This window comes from Quercus robur, chromosome 3, assembly GCF_932294415.1.
Source record: "Quercus robur chromosome 3, dhQueRobu3.1, whole genome shotgun sequence".
Taxonomy (NCBI): domain Eukaryota; kingdom Viridiplantae; phylum Streptophyta; class Magnoliopsida; order Fagales; family Fagaceae; genus Quercus; species Quercus robur.
The window spans coordinates 21,359,098-21,378,401 of record NC_065536.1 but is presented as its reverse complement, the minus strand read 5'-3'; the positions used below and the strand labels follow the sequence as shown (position 1 = coordinate 21,378,401).

Below are 19,304 nucleotides of genomic sequence, written 5' to 3'. Positions count from 1 at the left end.
ATATATATATTCTGAAAAAAACCAATACAATATTACCACACTAATCTTGATTTGATTCATGAATGAGTTGAAATAAGATTCTTTAAAATAATTGAGGTAACATTTTTCAAAAAATTTCTAAAATTTTATCTATTCACTTAGAAATAATTGGATTAAATTTTATTAAATTACTAATAATTTAAATAAGAATTTAAAAAGTGACAATTAACATTTTAAAATAATAATAATAATTTCCTTAGTTGAAAGATGATAGTTTTTGAACCTGAACTTAAAACTGAAAAATACTCATTGTGTTGCAACTAAATAATAAAATTAGGGTAAAATATTATTTTGGTTTCTAAACTTTACTAAAAAATTATTTTTCTATCCTAAACTTTAAAAAATTATTTTTTCGTCTTTGTAGAAATTTTTTTCAATAATTTAGAGACAAAAAATTGAGGATAAAAAAGAACTTCTTTCAATAGTTTAGAAATGAAATTTTTATTTTTATTTTTAAACTTTTAGGACAAAAGGTGAAGCATTTTCAATTGTTTGGGGATAAAAGACAAATTTTTAAAAAAACTTGGAGATCAAAATAGTATTTTACTCATAAAATAAAGTCTTAAATTCTTTAAATCTAGTGAAATATCTCAAGGAAAGGAAAAAAAAATAAAAAACAAAAAAAAACAGTGAAATAGTCAAATAGTTCATCATGTGTGTATGGTTAGAGAGTAGAGAGTAGATAAACCCAAAGCTTTTTATCCTCACACTCCATTTCCTTCTCCCTCCAAAAAAAAACCATGCCCACCTCATCCTCCATTCACTCCTTTCCTTCTTCTCTCATTTCCAAACCCCTAAAACCCTTAAAACCCTCATTCCTCACCACCTTCTTCCCCAAAACCCTGACCCTAACCTGCACCACATCCCAGCCCAGTAAAAGACCCACCTCCAAAAACAGCAGGAAATCATCATATGGTACCTCCAGAAGGTCTAGTCTCAAGAAAACCTTCAACCAGGAGCAAGTTGTGTTCACTGCTCCCGTCTCCGACGACCCCGTCGTCGCGATTATCGGCGGAGGGATGGCCGGTCTGGTTTGTGCCTTGAATTTGGAGAAGAGAGGGGTCCGGTCCACGGTTTTCGACACGGTTGGTCAGTTGCTTCCTTTTTTAGCTGTTTTCGCCATCTGGGTCTTTTTTGTTTTTATGAATTTTGATGTGGGTTTTGAATGTTAGAGAGGATGGTTGGTTGGATTGGTGAGTGTAGTTCAAAAAGTTTCAGCATTACTTACTGTTTCATTGTTGAGAATGTGTGCGAAAATAGAAGAAAATGGAAAATGGAAATTTTCAGTTTATTGAAATGTTCAATTTGGTAAAACAAGAACAAATAGTCAATATAGTTGACCCTGCTAAGACTAGGTAGTTATGTTGAGGAAAGTTTGTATCTTATGGTAAGCAATCTATGTTTAGTCTACATTCATTAATTTATATGGGAATGAGGATGAGTGGTTCTGAATTTATTGATATGTGTAATGTGTTGTTGTTCTCATTTTCTTTCCTTTTAGTACATTGGAAGGCCATTGGGCCTAAGGGCTACACATTGAGAGGTAGCCCTCTCTCTGCCCGCTAAACACCATTCCTAATCCTTGGTATAGGCGTGACTCCATCCCTGGTCTCTTGTATAATGACAAGGCACTCCATTGGCTGAACTACCAGTTCACTAAAGGTCAATACTTAATGTTGTGTTCTTGTCAACTTTTTCATAATTGGTAATTTTTTTTTGGGTAAATAATAAATTTTATTGATGAGAAAAAAAGAAAAAAAGTTGATTCATCAAGCATACAGGGGTTATACTAAATAAATGCACAATTAAGTTCTGAGCTTACAATGACCCATAAATTCTAATACAATATAAGAAGGATATGCTCCTGTTGCCACCATCCATTCCATCAATGTTCAGAAAACCACTTTTATCAAAAAAAAGAAAACTGTAACTTCACTTCTAGTATTGTTTAATCACAACCCTCAAAAACTCGAGCATTTCTCTCACGCCAAATACACCACATCAAAAAATGAGGGATAACTTACCACATTGTGCTGTTTCTATGTCTTCCAAAATGGCCTTGCCAGCAAAGCTAGTAAACCTACACATCCTTGGGCATCACCCACTGAACTCCAATTAGCCCAAAAACCATTGTCATATTTCTCTAGCAAAAGAGCAATGTGAGAGCAAATGAGGCACCATCTCCCCGTCCGACTTACACATACAACACCAACTAACCAAAATAGTGTTTCTCTTACTCAAATTTTGTGCTTTTAAAATTTTTTAATTGGTAATTTACTCGAGCAACTCATGGTCTTTAATCCACTTCTTTACCTTCCACCCCATTCTTATTGGGGAGGAGGAGGTGCCATTTGCCATGTTCTTACTAACTTTGCCAGCAAATCAAATCAAGAGTATATTCTTGGATATGTTTTGATACTCAATTTTCTTTCTTTAAAATTTTATTATTGCAATAATTTTTTTCATAATATTATCATCATCTTTTGCACTTCATAGATTCCTAGGAAGAGATAAAACAAGATGGAAACTGGAGTTATATTGTATGGTGGGTATTAGGATGTCATTTGTGAAAAATGGAAGAATTATATTTTTATTCTATAAATTCTTCCTCCACTGTGTTTTCACTGAAAGGTTAAAAGAAACAAGGGGAAAGAAGGCTTTAAAATGTTTTAGTTTCTTATGCACCTCAACTATTTTCATTTGTTTACTCCTGTTCATGTTAGGAATTCCACTTATCGATTCAACCTTTCAAAATATGTTGATTGAATGGATTTCAACCTTTCAAAGAAGGGACAATAAGTCAGGAAAACATCATATCAGTATTTTTTTTTCCTGGATACATATAAGTTTCTCTCAGTAGACTAACTTTCAGGTGCTTCATTTCAGTGATGATGATCATGTTTTCAGAGTTTCTTACAATATTTTATTATTTAGGGGATTCATGGTTTGGGAGGACGAATGGGAACCAGAATAATTGACCCTCAGCCATTGATATTTGACCATGCGGCTCAGTTCTTTACAGTGAGTGATTCTCAGTTTGCTGAGTTGGTGGATAGCTGGTTGGAGAAAGGTCTGGTTCAAGAGTGGCAGGGTATAATTGGGAAGCTTGACGTAGGTGGTCAGTTTGTTTCACTTCCTTCTTCACCTCCAAGATATGTAGGTGTTAATGGCATGCGCCCCCTTGCTGACTCATTACTGTCTGAGGTGATTTTCCTCTATTCTTCCTTCTTGGTTATTTTATTTTATAATTTTGGTGTCATATTAGGTTTCTTTTATAAGAAAAGATTAGGTCGACATCGTTATGTTGATATTTGGAAAGTGGTTCCCCATTGCCTGATTTGGTGTATATGGGGAGAGCATAATTCTAGAAGTTTTGAGGATGTTGAAAGGAACCTGCCGTATCTTAAGCTTTTCTTTTTTCGAACTTTTTTAGATTGATTGTCAGCTATGGGATTTTTTTTTTCTTTTTGTTCAATTTGTGATTTGATGGATCATTGTAATTTGCGTGCTTGAATGTTTTGTCTCTGTTTATATACTTTTTGTATACTTTGGGTGACTCCTTTTTTATATCAATAAAGTTTTTATCAAGAATGTTTCTTTATAAAAAAGGGGAAAAAAGAAGAAGATTTCTAGTGAACAATTGAATAATCCTAAAGGGTTGCAATCCAATTTCAGAGAACATTCTATCCTGCCGGGGTGGGGGAAGGGGGCTAGGAGCTATTTTTATTTGGTTTGGCAAAACTCATCTATCAATTTACATTGTAATTAAAAAAATGTTTAGAGGTCCTTAGTTGTTCTAATATTGATTAGTATATGGGCATCAATATTATAATGGATGAAATTGGAAAAGCTACTTGCTCATAGATATAAATAATGCTTTGGATGCGTGTTAGGACTTGAACATTCAATTATGATTATGATAAGTATGTACCATTTTATAAGAAAACTTGTTTATATATATATTTTAATTTAAAAGAAAACTTAGCATGACTTCATATGAAATTGAATATGTCAAAATTTGTTGTGATTTTATATCTGTGTTTTCATTTTTAAAATACACTATGGTTCTTTTTCCAGCACCAAAAAAAAAAAAAAAAAAAAAAAAAAAAAAAAAAAAACCGAAGAACTTCTCTCATACGCTTCTAGTTTTAGCCCTTTGCTTCTTCTGTTGTGCCCATGAGCTAATAAATTATTTTACACTTTGTGGCAGACTTCTTTGGTTAATGTGGTGAGACCTTGCTGGATAAGTAAACTTGATCCATTTAATGGGATGTGGTACTTGAGTGAAAACGGAAAACCTCAGGGACAGTTTGATGCGATTGTCATTGCACATAATGGTAACTTAGTGCCTCCCTTGTTAAGTTTATTTTTACCTTTGCTGCAGTATCTTCACATTATATGAAGATTCTAATATTTTGCTATACTTGTTATTGCATCATAAGGCTTACCTAAAAAACACTGTATCTATGTGCACTGTTTCTGTTCCTAGAATTGAAACGTATTAGAATTCTCAATTGTCTAATATATATGCAATAGAGTTGGCTTCTGCGATGGCAAAAAGAATATCTGATTATGCTTGTCTTTACCAGAAATGCTCCATGGTTTGCTATTTAGCGATAATGTCTGAACGCATTAAATGTTGGATACCATTTTCCATACTCTTTGTTACTATTGTCTAGCTCAAATGTTTCTTTCCAGAGAGCGGTCCAGGTAGAGGATGCTACACTAATGTAGGAGAATTTAAGTCCAAAGGAAAGAAGGCCCATTAGTCTATTTTTGTTTAGTTAGTTGCTACTACAAGACTAGTACTTTCTATCTCTATGTTATGTTTTAGTTATTATTATGCTTTTAAGCATATTAAGAGGTCATGTGATGAACACATGACTTTTAATGAAATTGGATGATTATGATTTAATTGTTAGATAAAATATAAAGACTTGGGAATTAGGATTCTAGGGTTACTAACAGTTTTTTTAAATAGTCTCTCTTTGAGTCATTGTAGGCAGCCTTTGCTCATCTACTTTATGAAATTTGATATCTGAATTTTTTTGAGCTCTTTGAGCTTAGAAATTGATATCTGCTTATTACAAATTTAATCCTATTATCTTTTCTTTGTTATAATCTTGTTTTGTTGCTGAAATTTCTTCTTAAACCCTTAATCTACACTAGTTTGAGTTCTTCCTACGGAATCACATACCATGGAACTTAGATGTTCTCTGAAAAATTATTATGATTTTTATATTATCCTAGCTAGGGCCTTATGGTTAGAGTAGAGAGACAAACGCCAAGGTATGTTTGAGAGAAGCCTAATTGCTACTTTATTGCACTAATTCCCCAAAAGGCTGTGCTCTAGATGTGAAGGAATACAGGCATATTAGTCTCATTGGTAGTGTATATAAAATAATCCCTAGGGTGCTTGTTAACTGGTTGCTGTTTGCCCAATTTTGAAATGCTTTTATCAAAGGGAGGTAGATTTTGAATTTGTCCTCATTGCCAATGAATGTATTGACAGTAGAATGATATTGGGCATCCTTGAGCTGTTATGTTAGTTTGATCTGAAGAAAGTCTACAACCTTATTAATTGTAACTTTCTGATTCACATGCTAAAACGGTGCGGCTTTGGAGAGAAATGGACTGCATTTCCACAATTAGGTTTTTTATTCTAGTTAATGGCAGCTTGAGTGGAATTTTTTATAGTCCTCGAGGTTTGTGTTAAGGTGATCCATTGTCACAATTGTTATTGATGATAGCGATGGAGGCACTGAGTAAGTTATTGGTAAGAGCAGTGGCAAGGCAGTATCTTGTGAAATTCAGGACAGCATCTTGCTGGTTTCACAGTGGGAAGTAGAACATGTGATCTGTTGATGGTTTCTCACCTCTTATTTTGGTACAATACTTTGATTTTTTTTGGGTGGGAATGCCTGGAACAGCTTAGGTACTTGAAATGTGTGCTGTGCTTTGAAGTAGTTTCTGGATGAATGATTAGCCTGGTGAAATCTGAATTGATACCTGTTGGTATTGTACCCGATGTTGAAAAAATGAAAAATTTACTTAGATTCGACTATAAGGTTTCAAATTTCCCATGAGATACTTGGGTTTGTCTGGGGTTCTAAATTTAGATCAAGAGCAATATCAGATTGCGTTCTTGAGAAGGTGGAGGGGAGATTAGTGGGAAGGAAGAAGGTTCACCTTTCAGAGGAAGGTAAACTGCATACCTGAAAAAAAAAGGGAAGTAAACTTATATTGATAAAGAGAATGTTGTTGACTTTGCAAACATATTTTTTTTTTCTCTTTATTTGTTATTCCCATTAGCATTGCTAATAGTATTGAGGATTACAATGGGATTTTCTTAGGTGTGGTATAGGTGACAAGTTTATGTTCCATATTGTTAATTGGAAAAAATTGTGAACCAATTAAATATGGAATATTAGGCATAAGTAGTATGTTATTTTTTCTTTTTCTTTTACGATTGGTAAATAACTTCAATAAAATGCAAAAGAAAAAAAAAAATACAAAGGTGCCCTCGTATACGGGCAGAAGACCAGGCAGTTCAAGAAAATAAAAAGGACAAAAAGGAATAAGAAGGAAAAGACAAAAGAAAAAATCAGCAAACTAATGAGAAGGCTTTGGCATAACAGTGTTTTATGGAGGAAAATAATGGATCAAAAATATGGAAGTGAGTGGAGTGGTTGCTGCTTGTGGGTAGAAGTGGAACATATGGTATAAACCTTTCAAAGCATATTAGAAGTGGTTGGGAAAATTTCTCTGGATCGGTCAGATTTGAGGTTGGTAATGGCATTAATATTTTCTTTTGGCATGAATTGTGGTGCAGAGATGTGGTTCTAAAGGGGCCATTTCCAGATTTGTATAGAATTCCACAATTTAAAGTGGCTTATGTGGTGGACTGATGGCATTATTCATTGGTATATTCCGTTATTAGAGCTTAAAATGATTTGGAGTTAGAAGTTCTAACAAGTTTCCTTAATTTCATCAACTCTATAATGATAAGAAGAGAAGAAGAAGATCTGCTGGATTCCAACAAGAAGCCGTATGTTTGAGGTAAAGTCCTTTTACAGAGCGTTGCATGCTGGAAATGCTCAAACTTTTCCTTGGAAAAGTATTTGGAGGGTTAAGGTCCCCACCAAAGTGGCATTCTTCACATGGTCAGCTGCACTGCAAAAGATTCTCACAATAGATAAGTTACAAAGGAGAAATTTAATTGTGGAGGAGTGGTGCTGCATGTGCAAAATAATGGGGAGTCCATAGATCACTTGCTTCTCCATTGTGATATCGCTCAAGAATTTTGGTCATTGGTCTTGTGTTTATTTGGGATAGGGTTATGCCTAAGAGGGTAGTTGATTTGTTGGATAACTTGAAGGGGTGATTTGGAAGACATCGAAGTCCAGATATTTGGAATACAATTCATTTTTGTATAATGTGGACTATTTGAAGGAATTGAACAATCTGCATTGGAGCTGCAAATGATATTTTTACTTGCTATGTAGATTTGGATGGCTGCTTTGAGTAGTCATTTTTCTAATTTGCCTGGGTTTCGTGATTTTTGTATTTTTTTGATGATTTTTTGGGTGTATCTCATGTATACTTACTGCGTACTTGGGTTCTGTCCCTTTTTTTTGCGCGTAGTTATAAAATTTCTTACTTACCTATAAAAGAAAACGGAACATTCTAAAATAATGTCAGTGTAGTTTGATATTTTGTTTGATCAGTGACTTGGGTTTGTTTTAATATTACTTTGTGTCAACAACAGGAAAGTGTGCAAATCGCTTGCTTGCATCGTCAGGCTTGCCACTAATTGCAAGACAGATGAAGGTATACCCAGAACTTCTCAGTTCAGTTTATTTGATGCAATCTGCTATATTCTCCACTTTATTTGCTTATCTCAGATTGTTGCTCATTTAATGCTGTCTGTGTTGCTAGAGGCTGGAATTAAGTTCTATATGGGCCCTCCTTGCAGCATTTAAGGACCCTCTTCCTATCCCAGGTGGTGCAGCTTCATCTCCTTTTGAAGGAGCTTTTGTCAAAGGGGTTGATTCTGTCTCATGGATGGCAAACAATACCAAGAAACTTCTGCATTCCCAAAGCAGTGGCCCTCACTGTTGGACCTTTCTTAGTACTGCAGCTTATGGAAAGCGGAACAAGGTTCCACAGGTCAGTACTAAGTTGAACATGTGTGGGCAAACGTTTTGGATCATTAACAGAACTTATAGGGATAAAAGTCTTGAAGATTCTGGTTTTTGACTAGGGCTTTAGCAAACGTGACAATAGATAGGGAGTACTGGTAGAAAAGAGTTCATTTGGCCAACACCAACTTGTTTAAACACGGCAATCATGAGTTATGTGCATTTGTACATGTAGACTTTGTTAATTGGACAAGCTTTTATCCTGATGCAGGACAAAGGGTGGAAAATAGAAATAAGAGAAAAGGAATGAAGAACAGGACAAATCCTATGCTTCGGCACCTAAAAATTGCTTTTAGAATTTTCTTGAAATCTTAAGCTTCACCACCTAAGGGTGCTTGGAATCACCACCAAGCTTAGAAACATATCTATACATAGATTTTTTATTCAAATTGCATTGCTTCAAACCATTCTTGGAGCCTTTTTTAATAGGTTAGAAGCAGGACATCAAGCCACAATTACCATAATATTATCAACAATATTAAATTCTAGATTTTCAAAGTGAAATCTAGAAAATCAGAAATTCAAACTTCGAAAATAAAATCGGAGACTCCACAGGGTACCTATGTGAGTGGTGATTGTAATTATCCCCTTTTAAAGTAAATTTTAGAGATTGATGCTTATGGAGACCTAATTTTTACGTATAACCCCATAGTTCTGTTGTCAGTTAAATTCCCATAATATGTATAAAATGGCTTCATACTATTAATTTTATAATATATTGCTTCACATCACTTGCAAGTCTTATAAATTCTGCCATGCATAATAAAATAGTAAAAGCCTAAATGGTGTTTACCATATTTCTAAAATTTTAGAAGCAAGAAATTGTGTAAAATGATGGTAGTAAAAAATTTTCTATGCTTGTGTATCTTGTTGAATCATGTATGCAACTGTCCATATTTTTAGGTATATGTGGATTTTTTTTGGGTCAATTTATTGAACAATTTTTATTACCAGGAAAACATCCCAAATGCAACAGCAGAGAAGGTGAAGGCAGGCATGCTTGGGGGTGTTGAAGCTGCGCTTGGGTTACCAAAAGAATCACTTCAGAAACCATTCTATACCCGTGTTCAGTTATGGTAAGGAACCTCTCTGCATTATCACTTGTGAATACATTATATTTTTTCATTGGAATCATCACAACCAACTTGTTTTTCAGGAAGGGTTTGCCTTTGGGATTTATCCATTGGAAATTTTCATTTTGGTTCTTTATAATGAATGCTTGAAGAAAATTTTGTTTTCTTTTATTTAAAAACTAAAAGTGGGATAAAGTTTTCTGTAATGACTGGGAGTTTGTCCTATCTTCTGGAGTATCACAGGGGTGCAGCTCTTCCAACTAATACACCTGGCATCCCCTGCATCTTTGATCCTCAGGGAAGAGCTGGTATATGTGGTGATTGGTTACTTGGTTCAAGTTTAGAATCAGCAGCCTTGAGTGGAATGGCTCTTGCCAATCATGTAAGCGCCACTTTAGTTCTCTATTTGTTTTTATTTTATTTTACTAATTTTTTATGGGATTTGTTTTATATTGGTTATTGGTTTGTAGTTGCTTATATAACTACAAACTCGAAAAAGTTGACCATGGTGTCAACCCATATTCTCCTAATCCAGTAAACACTATCTTTCTGTAGCTGAACTAAAAAGTCTATAAAACTGTAAAAGTTGTGGTTTTGTTTTCATTGAAGGTCTAAATAGTTTAAAGTAAAACACAATATCAACAAAATATTTAATATTCACACGAGGGTTGGTCTTTTCCATGCAGATGGCAGATTATTTCCAAGGTGGTGGAGCTCGTCCTGAAGAGTTTGCTGTTGGTTTAATGAATGAGTTTCGACCACTTGGAGGACATGATATTGGACAATTTCCAGGATTGGAGTCTGAAAAACAAACAAATGAGGCTCAGGCATATGAACTTGCCTCTTGAAGTTGTACTAGACCATGAAAATTATTATAGTTTTGGTAAGTTTGATTTCTCAAATGCAATTTCAGATTTAAGCTATTTTTTTCTTGTGCATAAAATCAGAGAAAACTAATAAAAAATCATGTATTCTTAGGTTCTCAGATACATGGTAACACATTTCATGGACAGTTAAATTACTTTGTTAGAATTATATACTTGATTAACTAGCAGTTTTGAGGCTCTTTGCTGTCACAACAGTTGTGAAGGATGATGCTGATGTTTTTGCTCTATAATTTTTATAGTGCTAGAGGAATATCTGTTACTCAGCAGCTCATCACCCCAGGTGTATTGGTTTCTCAGCTCCTTGAAGGAAATTTTAGACATCTGGAGTTCAGGGGAAGAGATATCACGATATTAGTATCTCAGTTCTCCCAAATTCCAGCCCAAGTATGTGAAGCTTAGACTGGCACAAGGGCACCGACTACTCTACCAATAATAGATTTTCAAGACTTAAGCATGGAATTGGAAGCTATTCAAGATCTTCAATAATGCATGAAATGGAATTATTGTGTGCACTTTGTTGGATAGTTTTGGTAGATGTGATGATAATGTATTTATTTTATTTTTGAGATTTTGATAGTTGCAATAGGGGAGAGGGAATTTGAACCTTGCACCTCTCTGTTACACCGTTTCAGATTTTGTATGATCAAATTTTAGATTTTTTATTCTCATCAATTTCAGCCTTTCAGTTCAATGAATGAGTTGTTTTAGTTGAATGCTGCCAATGTGATTCTGACATACTGTTGTGGAAAAGTTTTAAAGGAAAAGTTTTAAATGGAGGTATGCAAATTCAAATTTTCTTTTCAAAGGATGACTTATGATCTGTTTGGATACTACTTATTTCTGAAAATTGAAAATTAAAAATGTTGTAGTAAAATAATTTTTAAATGTATGAATAGTGTTATGAGACCTAATTTTAAAGTTTTTTTTGAAAAAGGTAGTTTGCGAGTCCCGTGAACAGTACACGAAATCCACTAAAAAAAAAACACTGCTGGATAACACAAAACTCGCTTCCCAAATGGAGGCTTGTTTTTACAAAGTTTTTTTAATTGGAAATTGCACACATGTCGGGCTGGTTTTGAATCTATGATCTCTCCCTTCACATTGCCCTTAACGAGGTGTGCCATTTGAGCAGTAACTTATTGGCTTATTTAACAAGTTAGATGTCTTGCAAATGTAGACTGAAACCCATCATATGATTTAGTTCATATCTTACAGTTGTAGGTGACTGGAGACATAAATATATCTTTTGTCACCTTTTTTTTGCACTCAGAACACGTTACGAAGGAACAGAAAACAAATTACATAGTACCATAAAATTAAACATTTTGCACATAGTAATGGCGAAATGTTTAATTAAACGATTGGTAAAACAGTAAAAGGGGTGGAGAGTGGCTCAAACGTCAGTGACTGGTTCACTCCATTTTTTCCCGCACACTCAGCCAAGTGAGAGAACAGATCGTTTGAAACACACAGACCAAAGCACCCGCAGCAGCCGTAATGAGCAGAGCACAGTGTGCCAAATACAACCGCTCGTGCAGTTGGGACGGGGTCACCAAGTACATAGAGTAAGAGTATCCAGGAATCATGGATAAAAGAGTAACAAGGAAAACTATACTCAACAGACCCGTACAAAACCTACTCATAGGTAAGTCAATTCTTACAAATCATATATAGCCTTAGGTGAAGGATCCTTACACCACAAATTAATATGACTGCAGTGAAGTAGTAATAACATAAAAAATTTTAAAATGTTTTCTCAAGACACAAACTTTGTGCCAAGTATCAATTCAACGCAATTTGGGTATATGCCTTCGACCATTGAAGTCCCAAAATGATTGGAAATATAAATAATATAAATGAAAATTACATCAAATCACAATCAAAATTTAATATATACGAAAATGTTTAATGTCTTAGACTTTAGTTTCAAAATAGATTATTGTCAGGTATATAGATTAAGATGGTTTCAACACCATTTATTTCATTTTGTTTTTGAAAAAGAAAAAGAAAAAACATTTTATAATACATACTTCCAAATCTAAAATTACATTCAATTGGCAATGGTACACTAATACTAACTACTAATAACAAAGTACAAGTTTCTATGTCTGATTTAATGCTCACCAATTAAAATAAAATATATGTAAATAAACAAAGAAGAAGAAAGAAAGATGGATGCTCACCTATTGAAGAAGAACTAATAGAAGTCTACTGGTGATTAATCTAGTCAAATGTTTTAAGCATGAACAGTTTGATTTTTATAGCAATATCTATCCACTCAATCAAAAAAAGAAAAAAAAAGAGTAAATGTGGATTGAAAGACAAAAAAAAAAAAAAAAAAGTCATCAATCCTCAAGAGACGTTTGGTAACTATAAGCCTATTAGTTTATGCCATATAGTCTGTAAAGTGATTACAAAGATTATTGTTGCTAGACTTAGGCCTTTTTTGAAGACGCTTATATCTCCTCTTCAAGTTGCCTTTGTTCCGGGGAGGAAAGGCATTGACAATGCATTCATTGTGCAGGAAATTGTTCATACCCTTAGCAAAAAGAAGGGGAAAGTGGGGTATATGGCCATTAAAGTGGATTTAGAGAAAGCGTACGATAAGGTTGAGTGGAGCTTTATAAGAGGCATGCTTATTAGAGCCAATTTGCCTGCTGATCTGATTGATCTCATTATGAGCTGCGTTTCTATAGTTTCGACCTCAATATTGGTGAATGGAGAAACTTTGGACCCCATTTATTCATTGAAAGGGATTAGGCAAGGAGACCCACTCTCCCCATACTTGTTTATTTTGTGTATGGACTTCCTTGGCCAACTTATCCAAGAAAAATGTGAGGCAAAAATGTGGCAGCCTGTTAAGGCTTCTCAAAGTGGGCCATCTTTTTCGCATTTATTTTTTGCGTATGATTTGGTTTTATTTGGGAAGGCAGATGGGAGGAGGTGTGCTATTATTAGAGATGTTCTAGATGAATTCTGTAGCATGTCGGGGCAATCAGTGAGCATTACCAAATCTAGAGTGTATTTCTCTTTTAATGTGGATAGGGATACAAGAGAATCGCTATGTGATATTCTTGATTTTGCTTCCACGGCCTCTCTTGGCAAATACCTTGGGTTTCCCATCAAGCATTTGGGTGCCACCACTTAAGAGTTAATTTTATCCTGGATAGAGTCAAGCAAAAATTGTCAGGGTGGAAAGCTAATATGCTTTCTTTGGCTGGCCAGCTTGTTTTGATTCAAGCATCCTCGTCAATAATTCCTTCTTACGTCATGCAAGGCACTTACTTACCAGGAAGAATCTTGGATGGTATAGACCGGGTTAATAGAAATTTCTTGTGAGGTTCATCGGAGACTACAAGGAAAATTCATTAGGTTGGCTGGCAGAAAGTAACAAAACCTAAAGAAGAAGGTGGGCTGGGTTTGCAAGAGGCGAAGGGTAGAAACACTGCACTCCTTGCCAAGTTGAATTGGAGGTTTCATAAGGAAGAAGATGCTTTGTGGGTGAGAGTGCTAAAAAGAAAATATTGCAGCAACAAGAGATTAAATGTTGTTGATATGGATAGGCTGCCTTGCTCTCAAGTTTGGAGAGCGTAACAAAACATTTAACAAAGGCAGCATGTGGACAATTGGACATATAAAGGTCCTATCCGCAACCTCATTCATGGTCCTTTAACCAGTGAAGCAAGCCAATGGAAGATTAAAGATGTTTTGGTAAGTGGAGGTTGGGATTGGAATCAAATTCCCTTTGAGCTTACACCTGAAATTAAAGTGATCATCCAAGCCATTCCTATTTCCTTAGGGGATGGAGGAAGGGAAAGGTTAGGATGGAGAGGTAATGCTAGAGGTTGTTTTGATCTCAAAAGGGCCTATTCTTTTGCTAGAGAGGTGGATGATGTGGAGGATGTGGGAATTATTGATGTTGGTTGGATTTGGAAATTAGATACACTCCCTAAAATTAAGACTTTCCTATGGAGATGTTTTCATAATAGCATAGGAGTTAAAACTTGCCTTATTAGAAGAGGATTTGTGGATGATGAAGGGTGTCCTGTTTGCCAAAGAGAGCCTAAAACCATATTGCATGCCCTTAGAGATTGTCCAAGGGTAAAGCAAATATGGAGTTAGCTGGGTGTGAAGGGAATAATAGTGATTTTTGGAGGAGTAATCTGCATAAGTGGCTGGAAAATAATGGGAAAGTCAGATGTAGTCTTATTCAGGGGAAGCCACCTTGGAGAATCATGTTAAACTTTGCTGTGTGGTGCATTTGGAAGAGTAGGAATTCTTTTGTTTTCAATAGGAAAAGCCCAAATCTGAACCTGTATAGGGAGATTTCCAATCAAGTTGCATAGTTTATGTTTTGTGTCTCATCTCCATGCAACCTTGTCCGAAGAGTTAGCAAGAGAATCAGGTGGGAGAAACCGCCTATAGGGTGGAAAAAATTGAACACCGATGGCTCGATTATTGGGTGTATGGAGTGGGTGGGATGTGGAGGGGTAGTAAGGGATGAGCATGGGAATTGGGTTGTAGGATTCACTAGGCATGTAGGAGCAACTAACTGTTTTGCTGCTAAACTGTGGGGGCTGAGGGATGGTCTTTTGTTGTGTAGTTGTTTGAATATCTCTTGTCTTATTGTTGAGATAGATGCCAAAGTGATTGTGGATGTCATTAAGAATTTTGCATATGTAAATTAGATTATATCTCCTATTTTGGACGATTGTAGGTAGTTGATGACTGGATTTCAGCATGTTCAGTTGAAGCATTGCTACCGCCATGCTAACCGATGCGCTGATCTGATGGCTAGACTAGGGGTTGACCAAGAACTAGAATACATTTTGTTTTGGAGGATGATTGTAATGGTGTATTCTCTAACAGATTATGTACTGATCTAGATGTAATGTTTTGAGTTTTTATGGAATCGTCGTTTAATCGAAAAAAGAAAAAAGGAAATTGGCATTACATACAGGTATTTCAACCTTTGATGTATCCATTCTTGAATAGCTTTTTATTGCTACACTTAGTAATGGGCTTTCATTCCAATCAACAATAATTGCTCCATTTCTTGAGTTTTGTTTTGATTTGGTTCGATTAAAACAATCACAAAATATGTGGTAATAATAGAGGCCAGGTAATAACTTAAAATTTAAGCATATCTTCAAATTTCCTTAGTCAATAGCGCACGTAGTTAAGACTTTCAGTGGCCATCGAATGAGGAGAAGAAGGAATAAAGATTGCAGAATAGGGGAGTGATGAATAAAGAAGAAGGAAAAGTTTTTATGAAATAACCCAAGCTGAAAATGTTTTTGATAGGGGGAAAAAATTGAAAGGATAGTGGCAAGTAATTTGAGAGCGTGTATTAAGCAGTTATGAATATAGGAGTAGATAGGTTAAAAAAAAGGGGAAAAAAAAACTGCGCATAATTTTTTATTTTTTATTTTAAAGAAATATTTGTTGGGAAATTTAGACCCCGACTGATAGAATTAACAAGTTTTAGACCGAAGTTGTTAATTAGATTTATTATGAATAAACCTTGTTAAAACAAACTAACATCAATATCATGCACAACAGAAAAGTAAATAAAACAAGATATGATGATCTAAGAAAACCAATGAAACAAACTAGTTTCACAGTAAAAAACCTGGGAGGAAACTTTTTCGAAAAAGCAATTCACTACAGTAAAAAGAAGTTTCAGATCTAGTACAAAACATTTGTTCCTAGACTTTACAATCCTCGTAGGTGAAATTATAGTAAAAACCTTCTACTGTTTCAGAACCTCTAAGTTCTTCAATATATGAACGCCACCCTTTTGCACTAATCCCAGCATGTGACTAACCAATGATGCACGACTCCTAGTACGTGACTAACTCCAGCAACTTGAAGATGTTGTTGGTTGCAAGGTTCTTCACTTCATCAACAATTAAGATCAAGAAGTACTTGGTTACAAACCCTAAGGCGCAAAAGACGCAGTAGTTTCTTTCAGAGAGAATAAGGCACTTGATCACTTTTTGCATGTGGTATACTTGTATTCTCTTATGTGACGGCCTCTAAAATAAGCCTTATATATGTCTAGGGTTGTGAGAAAAGAAACCCTACACATACATGTTAACATAAGCTGAAAATCAGATCTGGAGATTCTAATTTTGTAGATCTTGATAGATTTTTTGTCGAGCTTCTGTCAAGATTCTGTTTAGCTTCTATCGAGCTTTAATAGATCTCAATAGATTTTCTGTCGAGCTTCTATCGAGAATTCCATCCAGCTTTTGTCCAACTTCTGTCCAGTTTTAATGAACAGCTTTTCTTTACTTGTTTCTTAGTCCAATCTTCATGGCTTTAATACTTGGCTTGAACAACATGTTTCTTGAAGTACTAAACTCATCCTAAATCTACCCAATTACAAGTAAAATGTGTTTTGTCAAAGGATTAGCCAATTTACATAACATATGTCTCTAACAATCTCACATATGTCCTAACAAACTCCCTCTTTGACAATCTGTGACAAAACCATAACAAACAAATGAATCATGAGAGAAGTTTTAAATCACTAAGCTCATAACACTTGTTGAATTACAAACAAATCTAACCCTAACACAAACTCTTGAAAAACTTTGTAAGAAGGGAGTTTATGGCATGATAGATTTTCACAACCTGTCTTTTTAAAACACTTTAAATAAACCTCATCACGGTATCTTAGTGTGAAACAGAAATAAAGATTGCATACATAAGGAAACATGTGTATAAAGATAGAAAAGAAACAACACATGGAGAGATACATGAAGAACAACATACATCATCATATATACATGTGTGTGTGTGTGAAAATAAATACAATATATGTAAAAATGGTCACAAGACTAGTGTACAGGAAGCTAAAAGGAGCTCCAAAAACAACGAGGTAAACACTCCCTCTAACAAGATGAAACACAAATCCCCCTTATGAAGACATGTATTTCTTCTCTTAACACGTAGAATCTTAAAAAGAAACCACATTTTCTCTCCATTTTTGTCATGATTGACAAAGGGTATAAGAAGCTATAAAACTTCACCTGAGAAACATAAAGATGATAAAAGATTATCAAGGGGCACAAGGAATCCATATAAATGCATGAATGTAATGAAACAAGATGATGTGGATGACTAGATAATAGAAAGATGCAAAACAGGTGGAAAAAAAAAAACAATGCATGTAAGAGGGTCTCGACAGATCGAGAAGTTGTCGAGCTGCTATCGAGCAGAAGCCAACCTTGATGGATCGAGAATCTGTCAAGGATCTATTGGCCAGACAAAAAGTTTCTCGATGGATCAAAGAAGTTGTCAAGATTCTGTTGAGAAGAACTCCAAAAATCTCGATGAATCGAAATTGTGATAACTTCTGTCGAGAAAAGAAGTTTAAGAGGCTCGATAGATAGAAAGCTGTCGAGGATCTGTCGAGAAGCTGTCTAGCTTGATAAAAAGCAGTTTTTCAAAGAGAGAAAAAACACATAGAGATGAATGCAACAAGCAAGCTACTCAACCATAGATCCAATCAACATTTTAAGTTTTCAAAAATATCTCTCAACAAGAAAAAGCAAAGCATTCATAGATCCAAAACATACACACGCATTAAACAATTCTAACCAATTTTATATTTCAAAAACAAGTTAAGACAGTTTAGTGAGCATACATTAACACATGTATCTCTTGTGATTGCCAAATCATATTGTACCTTTACATGTATCAAAAGTAGTAAAGAATTTGCGTGTTGTGTGTGAAAACATCACAAGAGTGAATAAGTGTCTCATATTTTGACGATTTGAGATATGAGAAATTAAATTTAACTCACATACAATCATAACTACTTGATGGAGACTATCACCTTCGAGGTACATCCTATAACCCTCATATATCTTAGAAACACTCTTGCAACCATATTTAAAAACATATTGATTTTTTTTTTCTTTTGATTTTCTTTGCATATTTTTTTCTTTTGAGCATATCATGCATAGGCATATAAGAGAAACCCCTTATCTAGTGCCATGAGTGTAAAGGTTTTTGTGTTGACTCTACATCAATTGAAAATAGGTTTAAATGAGATATAAAAGAGAGAGAGAGAGAGAGAGATCACCACCAACACCACTTATTATTCTAGGAAAAAAAAAATGAAAAAGGCCGTTTGGATTTGGGTACTCCATTGGTGAAGCAAAATATAAAAAGTTCGTTTAGGACTTTCACTACGCATTTGTTAGTGTATAAAATATTAACTGAAATGGAAAAAATTGTTTTTAGAATGAAAACTAGTTGTTCTTGTTTACTATTTGTATGTTGGCAGAGCTTATCCAAGTAGATTGTAGCTAATTGTTTCTAATCCTCTATTGTACTTCAATAATTTTTGATGATTCCTTGGAAATCAGTAGGTTGAAAGTCTCGGGCGTTGATGATCTTAGGGCTTGATCCTGAAAACAAATACTAAGTCAGAGGAGACCGGCCAAAAGTCATCCGATGATAAAGTTAGCGGATTTGTAATTCCAAGTAAAAGGAAGTAATTTCTAAGAAAAGTGTCTGAATGATCCTTACCTTCTCATCAATGAATGCTTATATAGCATACGTGAAACGGTTATCTGTTTAATAACCATTCCTATTGTCGAGGAGTCCGGAGGATTCGGAGGTAACTTCCATAACCGCCATGGAAGTTACCTTATTTGGACTTGTGTTCTGTAATGGTTAATGGAGAACTTGGCACATAGTAGTTCAACTCAACCCTTATGCTTGGTGGAGATCAAAGTTATTCATAGTCTAACATGTTCAACCCAATGAACTCGTCCATCCTTTATTAAGGACGGACAAGACTATTGGGGATGACTTTTCCTTGTGCATTCATTTTTTTTCTAATTTCATGTAGAGCTCGTCTGTCCAAACGATTCTAAGGATGGACAAGCTTTTCTTGATGACCTCGTCCGTCCAAAGACAAACGAGGTCATCAAGGACGCTTGGGACGATCACCTTATGTGCTTGGTTCGCCCTAGTCGATCTTCCATTGGACGAGCCATATGGACGAGTTCAGGAGTTGGTGTTTTTTTGTAACACCATCAGTTGCCCCCTTGTCCACATGGATCGTCTAAAGGATTTGTGCACTT

General features: G+C 35.0%; 1 protein-coding gene across 1 annotated transcript; it reads left to right on the top strand.

Annotated features, from left to right (window-relative positions):
* The first annotated feature begins 716 nt into the window (after positions 1-716).
* LOC126717478 (uncharacterized) lies at positions 717-10,891 on the top strand. Its single transcript, XM_050419218.1, has 9 exons — positions 717-1,124; positions 2,974-3,243; positions 4,250-4,376; positions 7,808-7,869; positions 7,978-8,208; positions 9,195-9,316; positions 9,557-9,695; positions 10,000-10,196; positions 10,440-10,891. Exons 1-8 carry the CDS (start codon positions 780-782, stop codon positions 10,159-10,161), a joined length of 1,458 nt encoding a protein of 485 aa, XP_050275175.1. The 5' UTR covers positions 717-779; the 3' UTR covers positions 10,162-10,196; positions 10,440-10,891.
* The last annotated feature ends 8,413 nt before the right edge of the window (positions 10,892-19,304 follow it).